At 56.8% G+C, this 15835-nt stretch overlaps 1 protein-coding gene across 5 annotated transcripts in view; it reads right to left on the minus strand.

Moving 5' to 3' along the window:
* Window positions 1–458: 458 nt before the first annotated feature.
* Window positions 459–15835, minus strand: part of LOC122372659 (spectrin beta chain-like) — a 54414-nt gene continuing 39037 nt past the window's right edge. For 2 of the 5 annotated variants that reach the window (XM_043350157.1, XM_043350156.1), the window contains exons 22-39: window positions 13808–14011; window positions 13199–13517; window positions 12534–12860; window positions 12051–12251; window positions 11508–11671; window positions 10882–11086; window positions 10334–10528; window positions 9887–10066; window positions 9321–9565; window positions 8912–9050; window positions 8419–8595; window positions 8023–8127; window positions 7632–7872; window positions 6906–6959; window positions 3710–3850; window positions 2428–2521; window positions 1864–2043; window positions 459–1591 (exon numbers count right to left, since the gene is read on the minus strand). In XM_043350157.1, the coding sequence (XP_043206092.1) occupies window positions 1393–1591; window positions 1864–2043; window positions 2428–2521; window positions 3710–3850; window positions 6906–6959; window positions 7632–7872; window positions 8023–8127; window positions 8419–8595; window positions 8912–9050; window positions 9321–9565; window positions 9887–10066; window positions 10334–10528; window positions 10882–11086; window positions 11508–11671; window positions 12051–12251; window positions 12534–12860; window positions 13199–13517; window positions 13808–14011 (3370 nt within the window). In that variant the 3' untranslated portion in view covers window positions 459–1392. The remainder of the gene's footprint in view (window positions 1592–1863; window positions 2044–2427; window positions 2522–3709; window positions 3851–6905; window positions 6960–7631; window positions 7873–8022; window positions 8128–8418; window positions 8596–8911; window positions 9051–9320; window positions 9566–9886; window positions 10067–10333; window positions 10529–10881; window positions 11087–11507; window positions 11672–12050; window positions 12252–12533; window positions 12861–13198; window positions 13518–13807; window positions 14012–15835) is intronic. The other 3 variants (XM_043350158.1, XM_043350160.1, XM_043350161.1) reach the window with 3 other exon arrangements.

Consider the following 15835-nt stretch of genomic DNA (forward strand, 5'->3'; position numbering starts at 1 on the left):
ACGTCATAGTGAGAGATTGAACAAAAAATATCAAATCGTTTTCATTTCCTTCATTTCTATGATCAAAACAAATTTGTTGTTCATGACGTCATGTTGATAACAGAGGCAGATATGACGTCAATCAATGGGACGGCCGCTCGAGTTATAATTATACGGCATTGATGAAGCGGATGACAAAGCCCTAAAATCAGTTAATGCCATATGCTCTTAGTAGACAATCGTCAAGCCTAATCGATCCATGTTATTACCTTCATCTAATGTGAAAAGTTTATCGAAAAAGTGCCTGGTTATCGTGTCCTTCTAAAACACTAAGACGAATGACGATGAGTCCCAATGCGTCGCTCATACTGCCCCACAGGTGGCTAAATGACCATCACAGGGACAACTGCAGCATTGAGATCCGTGGGATCCTCCAACTACAACTATCCCTGTCGGCAGTCGTCGTCACATACACCTCGTTTCACCGTTATTTATTTATTTCCAGGTCCTTGAAGCGTTCTCAGACACACCAGAGTCGGGCTCATGCCGCAGACACACCCACTCACACGCTGCACTACCGAAAGGTGGAGGTCCGCGCGCGGGCTCTAGGCGTAGGTACAGCGGGCGGAGGTGCGCGGCGCGGCGCCGGGGCGGGGAGGGCGGCCGTCTGACTAGCGGCGAGCTCAGCGCGCGCGGCGCCAGCACGCCGCGCGACCAGCCCCGTTCCTGGCCTCCTCAGCGGTTCCGCGCGGGAACCGGGGGCAGGAGCGCGCCGGCGCACAAGCTATCCAGTCAAACACTACTTAATATATTGCATGCCTGACACCTCGAGCACACAGGACCGAACACTAGAGACGATATAATTTCCCATGTAAAATACTAGATTCTCGCTCGCTCGCTCTCTCACTCTCACTGACGGGCGCGCACACCCTCCCACTCTGCGTGCCCCGAATGCCGTAGTTGCAGAAGCAGCTGCCGCGACGCGGACATTCACCAAGCCGGGCTGGGCGCCGCGCCCACACACACACGGCCAGCGGCCGGCAGCGCCGCCTGACGCCAATATGTATATGTAAAACGTGTGCATACTCGCGGCGCGGCGGCCGCCGCCGGGCGGCTCGGGCCGCCCCAGTCGGCCGGGCGGCGCCAGCTACCGTATTAGATGCCTAGGAATCGATCAGACAGCTGCGACGGCGCCCCGCTAGTCTCAGAACGAACGAGAAATCAACGGCGCGACGGCGGCGGCGGCGGGTGACGCGGCACGCCGCCCCCCGTGGTGGCAGTGCTCGGAACCGACGCACACACGCGCGCGCGCACACACGGGCACAACGAGAGAGACGCGCGGCGCGCGGCCGCGACACGCGGCGCAGAAGCGGAGTCGGCCGGCCGGTCGGCCGGCGCGCGGCTTGGCGGCGTCTACTTCTTCTTCAGCGTGAAGAAGGAGCGCTTCTTGGGCTCCGGGTCGTGTGAGGAGGCGGGCAGCGTCTTGGACGACTTGGCGGGCGCGGCGGCGGCTCCGCCGAGCGCGGCGCAGACCTCCTCGATGGCGGCCACCCACTGGTTCATCTCGGTGTCATCCCGCGCCTGGTACAGGTACTCGCCGCCGGTGGGCAGCCTGGCGGCACACACACAAAGACAGACACGACGGGTCAGCAGCGATCACTTACACAGTTGGTATATCGTTACCGCGTGAGAATAGAGCCAGCATGACGCACAAGATAAAAATGTGGGACGCGGTCAACAACTCAATGAGAAAATCAGCTCACAACCACGGGCACAAAAACAGCATTAGGCATTCACATATTCAGCATCAGGCCTAGTAATAATTAGGACATTTAACACGTCCCACGCACACCTCTGACTGAACGACCACGTGTTGACACTCACTTGAGTCTGAAGACGTGTTTCTTTTTGCTGTAGTCGGTGGCGACGACCGCCTTGGCATCGCGCAGCTCCAGCGGCGCCTCGCCGTGCGCCATGGCGTCTGGCGACTGTTTGGCGACGCGCTGGTCCTTGTAGGCCAGCAGCTGGCCCTCCTGCAGCACCATGAACAGCTTCTCCCACGACCTGACGACGACCGACGCCGCAGATGTCAGGGCTTTGTGTGAGATGCAAGACTTACTGGGTAGTTGGAGAGATGTGAAACACGGGGGTCGATGCAAGGCAAGGGCTCTTTACTGAACAGTTATAGGCTTGAAATGTAAGACACAGGCTTTGACTTTATTGCTTTCTTCGTTGACTTGATTATTGGCGTTTTTTTTTTAACAAGCTGAACTTCGTTGACTTGATTATTGGCGTTTTTTTTAACAAGCTGAACATTACAGACTGTAACGAGTCTCGTTAAACAAACATTAAAGTATAATCATTATTCGAGCCTCACGAGCACGACTTCATGACATTTCTGAAAGGCACGACGTGAATTCGTTCCACTATCAGGAGCGTCATGGTCACCTGTTGGAGGCCTTCTTGACGGTGGTCTCCCACTCGTGCTTCCGGTGCAGGAACCCTTCCATGAGCGATCCCTCTCCACCGGGGCTGGGACGCTCTGCCGGGTCGGGTCAGCACGTCAGTGGATCTAACTAATACATTAGGCTGAGCACGGGGTCACAGTAATCAGCAACTGGACCTTTTTGCAAGATTCGGGACACTGATCACAGTACATTCAGGGAAAAATGAGATGTCATTAGTTGCAGTGACTCAAATATGATCAGATAGTTACGGAGCGAGCGAAGCGAGCGGAGTCTTACGTAGAATAACGGAAATTTCTGAGTATGAGCGGCCGGCCGGCCGGCCGGCCGTGCGGACGCTTTTGCGAGGCTTATATCTCAGCAACCACTTGACCGATTTACATGCGGTAATTTTTGTAGGGTAGCTTCATTCCTTCTACCAAGTATTGGACTATTCTCGATGCATGTGGGTGACCCCTTATGCACGTGCCACGTGCAAAACGAAGAGGTGTCAGTTTTGCAATTGTTGCAATATTTCGGTAACTACTTGGCCGATTGCGCTGAAAGTTGGCATGTATGTAGGTAGGCACCCACTAGGCACTGCATATCCATGTGCCAGAGTTGGGGTGCTGCTGCACGTGCGCACGTGCAGGGGTCGTTTCCAGATCTCGAGATCGGCTGGACCGATGGCGCTCAAATTTGGTACACAGTTAGGGACCAGATAGTAGGGTGCCGTGCACAAGTCAGTTGGGACCCATTTTGCACGTGCGCACGTGCAGGGTGCCGCTTTCAGATCTCGAGAACGGCTGGGCCGATTGTGCTCAAATTTGGCACATCGCTAGAGACCGGTTAGTAAGGTGCCGGGCACAAGTCAGTTGGAGGTACCCCCTCGAAATTTCGCACGTGCAAGGCCCACCCTCTCGCTCGCTCCGTTACTCGCCCCAAAAGGCGTTATACTGGTTGTATAATCTTAGCTACGAGCAACGCCCTAAAGCATCAATATCCCACAGCTTGATGGCCAAATATGTATATCGAACACTTATTCTATTTCCTAGTCCCTAGGCACATCCGAATAAAGGCTGGGACAGCGGATCGACCCCGCAGCAGCGTACTCCGCAGCGGACTCTCCACAGCAGCGTGGTCAGTCAGTCCTAGTCAGACGGACGGACGGACGGCACATGTCGCAGGCCGAGGCGGAGCGGGGGGCGGGGCGGGACGGTGCGCGGTGCCCGTGGGACAGGCAGGCGGCAGGCGGGGCGGGACAGGCGGGGGCAGGCGGTACTCACCGGCGGCGGCAGCTATGTTACCCTCGTCATCGCTGACGCTGCCCACTTCGGGCGGCGGCTTCGACTTCTTGAAGCGGAAGCTGCGGAACGGCGACTTGGAGCGCGAGCGAGACTTCTTTTTCTCGGAGGCGGACGAGCCGGCTGCGGGAGCGACACTGATAGCTGAACGGACCGAGCCGCGCACAGCGGGCGACCAGCGCGACGGCGAGCCCGCACGACACACAAGCCCCGCCGGGCCAAGCGCACGGCGCCGCAGCGACGGGGGCGACTGAGCCAGTCGGCACAAAGCCCACGGACGTATGTGTGCTCCGGAGGCCAGGACAATAATAAGCGACACATGTGGCCTTTAAATGTAACCACGCAAGATGTCTGAATAGCCATACGAGATGTCTGACACAGTGATGAAAATACGTGCCTGAAGTTGACATTCTAAAGGCCATCATTCATACGGTTTCCACGATTTCCACCATTTCGAACTACACCACCACCAAGCCAGATGAAGGACAACCATTAGATAATGCAGTCATATAGACCCAACAAGCCACCGATTTAGTAGAAACGCCCAAACTATGTCCATTTTACAGTGCCGGGCGACTTGAATGCACCTTTAGGCAGATATTATTCACGAAGCCTAGATTTCAGGCAGACGAGACCCAGGCATTGTACGAGCATATTCCATTGGATAAGTGCTGGTTTGACCAAGCCAAGCTTTCGCCCATTCCACCTGCCACCCAAGCCAGCATCCTTCCACCATCGTAGACCAGCCCGAAGAAGCTGAGGCTCGTTCGAAGCATCATTCCCATCACCAAAGCTCAGGACAGCACATTTCCCTTAGTCACACATCATATAGGGAAGCAGATACCCACAGCGGAGCGCGAGACCTTCCCAGCCGATATGCACACTACACAATTTGTCCAGCAGTTCGGCGTCGCACCCAGTACTAGCCCAGCAGCTGAGACACGAAGCCAGCGAAAGACCTTTCTCCAAGGACGGAACCAGCCCGCGACAAGCATCAGCCCAACATTCACACGGCCAAATGGTCATCCATCACCGAAACCAGAGCCAGACCGCAAATGACTCTAAAGGAGTGTCCAGCACCAGGTCCCATATCGAGCACGCCACCAGCACCGACCGAGCAGCCATGTAATCCGTGAGTCAGCCTCTCAGCAAGGCCAGGGAGCGGTCACTATTTCCAGCATGAAAGAAAGCGCCTTCCTGAAGGTGACCCAACACCACTTGCTACCGCACCAAGCGAGACAGAAAAAAGGAAGAACAGAAAAGAGATAAAAACTATAATATCTTTTAATGAAGAACATAAGGGACAAACAAAAGCGAGGTATGCGTAAACAAAAGCGAGATAAAGCGGAAATCATACATTGAAGCAAAACAAAAAATCGCGAAAATGGCCAACGGGCAACGATAATACAAATATGATGACAATAGGGGAATAAACAAAACGGAGAAAGCAGTCATGATGTCGGTTAGGATACAGGGAGCCAGACAGAGATAGCGCGCCCTCTACCAAAGAGACGGTCGCAGAGACGCCAGCGCGGCACCGCCAAAGTCGGAACCCTCTGGCAGAGTATCAGACAGCAGAGGCAGCAGCGAGCCTTCCAGCGGCGCCCCAACATAGGACTCTCCCGAGAGCCGCCGAGACGCCGACAGACTGTACATTGTACAAACCACCCCAGAGAGGCGGCCGAGAGAGGAGACTCTACACCATACTCACTGCGAGAGACGGAGGCGGAGGCCTTGGGAGCCGCGGCGGCCGCGGTGGCGGGGGCGGCAGCCGCCGGGGAGGCGCGCGGGGCCGGCGCCGGCGCGGCGGCGCGGCCGCGAACATGCCCGGCTACAACACAGCGCATGCTCTCTCAGAGGGGGCTCGGAGGCAGTGGGTGCCAGCCGGACAGCCGGGGCAAGGCAGGCAGAGATGGGGACAGACCATGCTCCTCCGAGATAGAGACCCGGTTACATGCCGTGCTTAGGCGCTCAACTGATACTGGTCTGGGTTGGTAATGACCATATTTGTCGTGAGATTATAGTACTTCAAAAAGTAACATTTAAAGTGAGAAGTGATGTTCCGCGGGACTAAATGACCCAACATGGTATTTCGTTAAAAAATGAACTTACGAAGGTCTCTCCCCATCTAAATTAAAAACGGTAGCTTGGCATAACGACATCAAAATGCATCAGTTAAACAAAAATATTCCAGCAAAATAAAAAAATGGGCGAGTACAGATGCCGACAGGACAGTACTACCAAGAGTCACCATGCACTGGGGTTCAGGCGGGCAGCCGCCACATCACAGTACGATTAGGGGCGGCGGGGGCGGACTGCCAGTGGGGCACGGGCGGGCATACACGGTGCGGGCGGCGGGCGGTGAGAGCATTCGGTGCGCGATGCGGGCCGGGAGGGGGACGGGCGAGAGGGGCGAGAGGCGGCTAGGGTGAGGCGGGATGGGTACAGAGCTGCTCAGGGTGATCCGACCTTCAGCGACCACTGACCGGTGCAAATAAATACGGCACTGAAGGCCAGAAGACAGACCCGTTACGTTTATAAAAAGCGACAAATAATTTTGAATTAACGCTGTATGGTCAGAGCCAAAAAGGTCTCAATACTGGCTTTTCCAACCTCATATCAGACGCATATCAAGTTACCATCACATTTGCACAATTTACATGAAATGAATGAGCATTCGATGACCATCGGCGTCTTTTAATATAATTTCACCGCCGATGAGGTTACCTGCCAGATATAATAACTTGCCTCGCTATTGCCCTCGATTACAATTCGATGAAAGCCAAAGCTCAGAAAGCTGTGTGGTCGTTATTGACCAAATGACGTCTACTTTGGATTTTCGGGGTTCTAAGGACTGTCCCAGTGATTACTGAATGGCCTGTCAAGGCTCCACCATGATCGGAGACGGAGTTGCAGAAACGTCTAAAGAGGGTCTCTCAGAGAGTCTGTTGAGGGTCTACTGGGAGATGTATAAAGACTCTACCGGAAGGTCTGTTGAGGGTTTACCGGTAGGTGAGATTCTACCGGGAATATCTCAAACCCCTACAGGCTACCTGTGTAGGGACCCTACCAGAAGGTCTGTCGAGGGTCTACGGACAGCTCTGCTGAGTGGTTCGCGGAGGGGACGCTAGGAGGGCGGCGGTCGGGGCTGGGCCAGGCCCGGGCGGGGCGGCAGTACCTTGGATGGGCGGCACCTCGGGCCGGAAGCGGCCAGGGCGGCTCATCGCGGAGGCTGCCGGACGGCCGCGCAGACAGGCAGACACACGGGAGACACACGGTTAGTGGCACAGATCGGCGGTTAGTGAGGGAGGGAGGGAGTCGGCGGACAGAGGGCCAGAGTCGCGCGCGGTCAGAGACGGGGAAACACCAATCAGACATCAACGGAGAAATTAGCGGGCCGATGAGTTCAGCTGGGATAGGCATACCAGTTATGAGGCGACAAGGGAGATGGGAGTCACAATTGGAAAAAGAATCACAGTGAACATGGAAAATGAGTACAATACGAGAGTCCAGGGACAGACACAAAGAAGGAAAGGACATATGAGAACCTAGCAAGGAAACAGTGAGAATACAACCGGACCGCAAAGGAATCAGAAAAAGGACAGACGCAGCCAAACTGGCGGAGAAGACAATGAGAGGTATGGAGATACGAAAGAGGGACACAATGAAAGTAGGGGGAATATAACAGTTTGATGCTGGAGGAACAGAAGGGGGCACAGTCCGGGGTCACAGTTACTGGAGGGACACAATGAGGCTCACACCGGGGCCGGGGAGGGGGACACAGTGCCGCGGAGGCGGGGCGGGGCGGGGTGGGGGCAGCCGGCGCTGGTAAGCGGGCGCAGCCAGGCTGGTGGCGGTGCGGCGCGGCGGGAGGGGCGGCGCTGGGACAGCGCGGAGGACTCACCTTCCTGCTGCTGAGCGCGGCTCGCCCGCTCGGGACGCTCCTCGGGGGAGCGCGCGGCGGCGGCCGGCGCGGCGGCGGACGCCCCGGCGCCGCCCGGGCCCGGCGGCGCGTCCGTCGCGTCCGACGGCGTCTCGTCCGGACTGGAAGCGGAGCGGCGCGCCGCCTCTGCGCGGGCGGCCTCCTCTGCCGCGCGGCGGGCCGCCTCCTCCTCCTGACGCCGGTGCAGCTCCTTCAGCTCGAACTGCAGCGGGAGCGGGCAGAGGACACGGTCAGCGATACAGTAGCCGGTTAACGGCGGCTCATTGAACTTCGCTCATTTACAGCCAGACGCATCATAATAATCAAAATGGGAATTTGTGAGCTCTGAGAGGTGAGAGGCGTCTGTACTGACCGTGGTGAGCCGCTCCAGAGCCGCGAACCTCTCCTCCTGGGCAGACGCAGACTTCTCGAACGCCTCGTGCTTCTTGATCAGGCTCTCCACCTCGTCGATCGAGTTCTGTAACACCGGTCACGGGTGATCGTGTAGGAGCGGTTCACGGCAATATCACAATAGCAAGAGCATAGAGCTATGATCACTGATCATGGCATCGTCCGTTACAAGGATGTTGCGAACTACATGGTCATGCTCTCCGAATCCTAACCGGCAAATACTAGTGAGACACACGCTGGATCCAACAGAACAGCCCGGCGCGTCCTCTGAACACACAATCCCGTTCACCCACAGACGTGTCACTGCCTCCACCCCGCTCCCGGTGTGACCCCCAGCCCGTCTCCCCGCAGTACTTACGCCTAACTCCTTGCTCTGGATGTAGCTCTCCTGCGCAATGAGCCACTGCTCGGCGACGGCGGCGTCGCGGGCGAACTGGTACACCTCCAGGATGAGCTGCAGGTACTCCCAGCGCTCCTCCCACTTCTGATGCATGTCGCCGCGCTGAGTGCTCAGCTGCACCAGCTTCTCCTTGATCTGAGGAACAGCGGCCGGGAGGGGCGAGTCAGACAGCTGGCCGGATTGATTGTCCTGATACATGTGGTGAGTACTTGATGTTATTTACGCCCCGTTATTTATGAAATTGGAGTGGTATGCGTTGTCATACATTACGTGACGAGATCTTCCAGTTGAGAGAAGCACGCGGGCTGTTGGACTGCCGACAAACACTTGCTAAAAACAGACATCGTGTTCTAATCATCAACGTCAACGTCAGTATCAACATCAACACCAACATCATCAGCATCAACAGCAGACAGCGTCTGCTGTTTGTCGCTACACACTGACTGCCTACCTCCTGCGATGCGTAGTGGTTGCGCGATAGCAGCTCCTTGCCGAGCGAGATGCAGGCGGAGAAGTTGTCCTCGCGCGTGTCAATCTCGGCCTTCAGACTCTGGTGGTTGTTCATCAGCAGCTCCACGCCGCTCACATCCCTGTGTGGAGTAGATCACGCCGTGTCGGTCAGTCAGTCCCTCAGTTAGCGAACGGCGGGGAAAGAACATAAGCAGACGGACCTAAAGCAGCATACAGTGGCTAAGCATCGCGACAGCTCAACAACCTAAGCTCATGAGCTGAGACATAACTGCCATCGTGGATGTAGGACTTCAGCCAAACTACCAAGCAGTCAAAGAAGTCTCTTCATCTCTTTCAGCGGGCAGTGTGGATTCCTTTCCGACCAACCGAGCGGCGGCGCTGTCACGCACCTGGGCTTCTCCGTGGTGTTCATCTGACGGTTGACGTCGTCCATCCAGAGCATCAGGATGCGGCACATGTTGAAGAACTTGAAGAGGTCTCCGGTGTCGGCCAGCTTGGCTTTGCGCGCGTCGCAGAGCGCCTGCAGGTTGAGCCAGGCGTTGACCACCTCGGCCTCACGGTTGGTGATTTCCTTGGCCTTGTCGCCGGCGTAGGCCGCCTGCAGCTTCAGACTGTCCTCCTGGATCTGACGCACCTGCAGGAAGGAAAGCACATCGTCAGCCCATCAGACTAAGGTGACAGATATCGAGCTCCTAAATCTGACGTGTGTGTACTAGGAACAACGTGTCCGGTCAGACTAGTCAGCAAAGCGACTAGAGTGTCCCCGGAGTCTAAAGACCACATCGGCAGACTTTGGGACCGCAAGACTAAGTCTGCAGACGTGCCTCCATCCACAAAATGATAGTAACAATGTCGGTGCCACCGCCTGTACTCCAGGTTACTGAGTCCCACCAGCCACCACCCACAAACCCCGTCCATGACCGAGTCCCATGACACTCAGCGCTCCGGTCCGCACCTGCTGCTGAAGGTTCTGCAGGTCGGAGAGGAAGTTCTGGTGCTTGCGCTGCAGCGTCGACACGGAGACGGCGTCCCGGCCCAGCTCGTCCGACATGGCCGTCTGCTTCTCCATGATGCGGTTCAGCGTGTCCTTGCAGTCGTGGAAGAACTTGTGCAGCTCCCAGGAGGCGGCCAGCATCTGGAAATTATAATTACGGTCAGATAGATCTTCAGAGCACTTGGAAACTTCAACAATAAACATAGTAAATGGCATAAGACACCAACCGTGAAAATATCAAGGAACCAAACGCATCTATTAGTCCTTTACATTTGAAGATATTATGGCCAGTGACACAAAGATTGAGCCCATAAAAAACAAGCGATTCAATAAGCAGCTATCTTTAACGGTCACAATCACACAGATCATCTTCGCGCCACCGGGCGGCGGCCGGGTCCCGTCACCCACCTGAGTGCGCGTCTCGATGAGCTCGAGCAGGTCGGCCCACGAGTCGTTGAGGCCGTCCTTCCACTCGGCGATGGTGGCGGCGTCCGAGTGGCCGGCGCCGATCAGACCGTCTGCGATCTCGTTCACGGCCGACACGCGGTCCGTGCCCACCGTCTCCGTCTCGTGGGCGAACGTCTTGAACCGCTCCTGCAGCATCTGTGAGCGGGGAACGGGTGGCAGAGTAATAGGACTGAAATTTTGAGAACATACATAGGGGTGGTGACATCAACTCCTTAGTGCCTGACTGTTCAAGGGAACTTTCTGGGGAAAGTAAGTTGTAGCTCCACTTGATGTTTCTAAGGAAATAAAAGTAAAATTAGCATGTCACTGACGATGATCCGTGCTCAATTGCCCAGTCAGCATGACGTTCCTCTGCGACAAGGTAACCTCAAAAGCAAAACCACAAACAGCAGACCCTAACAACCGTATCAAATCCTTGCATCAGATACAAGGGTGGGATCAAACCCCTCCAAACCCGCAGCCTCCCACCTTCCCCCTCCGCCACTCACACAGACATGGTCGTAGTCCTGACCGAGCTCGTGCGACCCGGCCACCACCTCGCGCTCGGCGATCCACTGTTCTAGGTCGTCCACCTCCCTGTTGAGCTGGAACAGCTGGAGCGCCTCGTCGAGCCGGCCGCGCCGCTCCGACGCCAGGTCCTTGAGGCCGGCGTACAGCTTGTCCACCTGGGCCTGGCGCACGGCAATCTGCTGGCTGTGGACGGACAGAGGGGGTTACCGGGTGACTGTGACGAAGTACAGGGTGGATTTGGTGGTGGGGTGCCGGTGCGTCGCAACGAACGCTTTTTGGTCCACATAAAATAAAGACAGACACAAACTGATAAGGATATTAGGTGTTGTAAAAGGCAGGCAGCAGGTGAAGTAAGCCCATTCAAACCCACGACTGACTACTGTACACTGTACAGTGTGTGTCACAAACTGCTCAAGTCATTATCCTACGTCTCATCTAACCCAGCCGGTCAGTCAGGCCACCACTCCCTAACCATAGCCCCTCTCAGAGTAGAGTAACACCTCTCTCCGACCCCTCCCGCTCTCCCCGCCTCTCCACTCTCTCTCCGCCCCTCCGCTCCCCCCCCCCCCGCCCCTCCCTTTGCTCTCCCCCCGCTGTCGCTCACCTGTCTGGGTGGTCCTCTGCGATCAGCTGTTTGGCCGTCTCGCCCAGCTGGCGCACCGTCTCGGCGTAGTCCTCCACGGCGTTCTCCAGCGACTCGTGTTTCTTCATCAGGTTCTGTGCGGAGAACTCGTCCTTGCCCCGGTCGTCCACCATCATGTACAGCTCCTGGGCGCGGCGACGGACGGGCGACGTCAGATCGTAACTGTTTTGGGGAATAGCTGTGTTCTCCCGAGTCTTTAGAGTACACGAAAGACTAGACAGGGTGGGAGAAATCTAGCGAAGGGAAAACTCATTGAAAGATAAAAAGAAAGACATAGCCTAAAAGCATTTCCAGTTGATATGCTGATTTCTTAATGGCTAATTTCAAATAAAACTTCTGAGATTCGGCATCTAACAACATTCTCGTTCGTTCATTAGGGTTTACGGGCGCGTCGACTGCGGTGGTCATTTTGCGCCCATCAACAACATTCTCAATCATTATAACTTTCCCCACGCTCGGTAGCCCTCTCAGCACGCCATTACGAGCTATTCCATCGTGTCCCACCTGTTCGGACATCCAGGCCTCTGCCTCGTTGGCGTCGAACAGGTACTGCTGGGCGCGCTCGGAGATGGCCAGCTTGTTTTTGCGCGCCTCCATGGCGTCCTGCAGTTGGCGCCACTGGTCCTTGAGCTGCTCCATCAGCTGGGCAAACTCGTCGCCGTCCTCGTGGCCGTCGGCAATCAGCAGCTCTCCGTCCTTGCACACCTGGATGGCGGGAGAAGGCGGTCAGATTCCGGGAAAAGCGGGCGTAAGGAATGAGGGTCATGCTGGGAAGGTAGAAGGGTGGAACGAAAGACAAGCTTCACCGCAGTATTGGTCGAATGGTAGAATCTTACATAGATTCGCTATATCATAATTTGTTGATACTGTGATAGCTGTGATGAAGACGTGATAAAAGCACAGCGACGAAAGCGTTTACATATAGCCGTATGTCGATGGCGTCAGTCGTATACCGCCTTACGCCACCAGGGCCGGGGAGTGACTCACGGCGTTGATGCGCGGCTCGTGGTTGGAGATCTCGTTCTGCAGGCTCTGGTTGCGCCGCGTCAGCATGTGCACGCTGACCAGCGAGTCGCCAAACTCTGGCGAGTTGGCCTGGGGCAGTTTCTCGGCGATCCACAGCTTCTCGTCTTCAATGTCGCGCCGGAACTGCAGCGCGTTCTTCTTCTTGGTCAGCTTCTGCTGGCGGTCCAGCAGCGGCGTCTTCAGGCTCTCGAAGCGCTTCTGGACGCGCTCCTTCTTCTCCTTGACCTCGTCGGCCTTCTCGGGAGCCATCCGCTCCAGGTGCTCCGCCTGGCTGTGCAGCTCCGTCACCTGAGTAGGGGGGGGGGGGACGGTCAGTGGACGTGCGGAGAGGGTTTAGCCTGGCACTGAGATGGACTTTGCTGTGTGATAACATGAGCCGTTCAATTAGGGACACTAGAATTATTAGTGGCCATTAGTGGCCATTAGAAACCGATTTGCAGAAACAGACTGCATTAAAACCTAGCCTTTAAAATCAACTAACACACTAAGGCCAGTTAAGGCGCGTCGAGGTTCACCGAACGGTTGCACTGACTACCAGCTAGGCAGTCACGTAAATTAGGCTATGCTCAATCAGCCACCCCTTTCGCCTAACAGCCGAGTCCCCGCCTCCACCGTACACCACGCACCTGTTTGGCCTTGACGGCCATCTGCGTCTCGATCATCTGCTGTTTCTGCATCAGGATGTTGAGGCTGGCCAGGTCGCTGGTGTCGTCGCCGTGCATGATCTGCGTCTCGAGCTCGTCCACCCAGCCGTCGATGTCGTCACACGACTGTTCGTAGAGCACAGCGCGGTTGGCGTCGAACAGCCGCTCGCCCTTCTGCTTGGTCACCGTCTCCAGCTGGTCAAAGTGGTCCTCCAGCTCGGAGATTTTGGGCCGCACCAGCTCCTGCATTTCGGGCTTCTCCTTGATGAGCTCCTCGCCAGACTCCTGGATACGGTACAGTCTGGATGGAGGGGGGGGGGGGGCGGGAGTGAGTCAGTTGGAGACGGAATATCGAGAGGATGAATTCAGTGCAATATATGCATGAAATTTATGTTCATCTTTTCCGCTATGACATGAGCTCAGTAACGTTTGAATACAGTCAAACAGTGCCCTAGCCTTCCCTACATCAATATGCACTATGCAGCTCACAACCACCCAGCATTCATATCACTGGCACCACGCCACGCTGAGTGTTCAATCTTCCCGTTGCTCCAACCGGCTTATTACGTCCGCCCCATCCCCACCGCTCACCTATCCTTGTTGCTGGCGATCTCTGCCTCGAACGCCTGGTGGCGCGTCCACTTGCTGTGCACGGTTTTGGCGGATCGGTAGCTGTCGTCCTGTGCGCTGATGGATTTCTCCTGGATCCATTCGCCGAGCTCCTCGCAGTCCTGCAGGAACTGGTGCAGCTGCAGCTGGTCGCGCAGCCGCTCCATCTCCAGCATAGCCCGCTCCCTGCGCGGAGGATGGGGTATGGTCAGACACTACAGTCGCGCAGCCGCTCCATCTCCAGCATAGCCCGCTCCCTGCGCGGGACGGGAGGGATAGGTCAGACACTACAGTCGCGCAGCCGCTCCATCTCCAGCATAGCCCGCTCCCTGCGCGGGACGGGAGGGATAGGTCAGATACTACAGTCGCGCAGCCGCTCCATCTCCAACATAGCCCGCTCCCTGCATGGAGGGAGGGATGGGTCAGATACTACAGTCGCGCAGCCGCTCCATCTCCAACATAGCCCGCTCCCTGCATGGAGGGAGGGATTAGGTCAGATACTACAGTCACGCAGCCACTCCATCTCCAACATAGCCCGCTCCCCAGGGGCGGATCCAGGAAAACTCCAAGGGGAGGGTCATGAATCGAAGTGGTGCCCCTACCTATACCCAAAATTAAAAACTCAACGGATTTCGTCCACTTCATTTTGGTGGTGCCCCTATTTTCAGTTTTTTTCTTTTTATTTTTTATTTTTAGTCAGTATCTTAACTCTTAGCCACAACCACATTTACCAATTGTAAGCAAGTATATATGAATGTGCTATGTGTATATATGTTGTGGACGCTGAGTAGTGAGTACTTACCAGGAACGTTATCAGGTAAGCAAATCGTTGTCAGTCCGACGAACTTGACCCTGGCGTCTAAAGGGTCTGTCCTTGATACTTCAGGCTTGTCAGGGGCACCAAAGTCCTTCCAGGGACACCACAAACCTGTCAGGGGCACCTACGGCCTTGTAGGGGCGCCACAGGCCCGCCAGGGGCACCACAGGCCTGCCAGGAAGCAGGGGCACCACAGGTCTAGCAAGTATACACGACAGGCCTGTCAGGGGCACAACGGGCCTGTTGGGCCCATGAGCACCCCTAGGGGCAGGGGCACCACAGTCCTTCCAGGGGCACCGCAGGCCTGTGAGGGGCACCAGCGGCCTAGCAGGGGCACCAGTCAACACAGGCCTGCCAGGGGCACCACAGACCTGCCAGGGGCACCAGAGGCCTGCCAGGAGCACCACCGACCTCGCAGGGGTAACTTGGGCCTGTCAGGGCCCAGGGGCACCACGGGCCTGTCGAGAGGCACTTCAGGTTTTTCAGGGGCACCATAGTCCTCTCCGGGCGCAGGGGTAGCAGGGGCACCAGAGGCCTGCCAGGGGCACTACAGGCCTAGCAAGGGCACCACTGGTCTATCAGGGGCACCACGAGCCTGTCATAGCCAGGCATCTCAGGCTTGTCAAGGCCCAGGGGCACCACAGGTCTGTGAGGGGCACCAGCGACCTAGCAGGGGCACCAGTCAACACAGGTCTGCCAGGGGCGCCACAGACCTGCCAGGGGCACCACAGACCTGCCAGGGGCACCAGAGGTCTGCCAGGGGCACCACCGGCCTCGCAGGGGCACCTTGGGCCTGTCAGGGGCACCACGGGCCTGCCGAGGGGCACTTCAGACTTTTCAGGGGCACCAGTCCTCTCCGGGCGCAGGGGTTCCAGCGGCCTAGCAAGGGCACCAGAGGTCTGTCAGGGGCACCAGCGGCCTAGAAAGGGCACCAGAGGCCTGCCAGGGGCACCACAGGCCTAACAAGGGCACCACGGGCCTGTCAGGGGCACCTCAGGCTTGTCAGGGCCCAGGGACACCACAGTCCTTCCAAGGGTACCGCAAGCCTGTCAGGGGCACCAGAGGCCTGCCAGGGGCACCACAGGCCTAGCAAGGGCACCACTGGCCTGTCAGGGGCACCTCAGGCTTGTCAGGGCCCAGGGGCACCACAGTCCTTCCAGGGGCATTACAAGCCTGTCAGGGGCACTCGAGAC

The sequence above is a fragment of the Amphibalanus amphitrite genome, unplaced genomic scaffold, assembly GCF_019059575.1.
Source record: "Amphibalanus amphitrite isolate SeventyFive unplaced genomic scaffold, NRLGWU_Aamphi_draft 001383F_arrow, whole genome shotgun sequence".
In the NCBI taxonomy this organism is placed as follows: domain Eukaryota; kingdom Metazoa; phylum Arthropoda; class Thecostraca; order Balanomorpha; family Balanidae; genus Amphibalanus; species Amphibalanus amphitrite.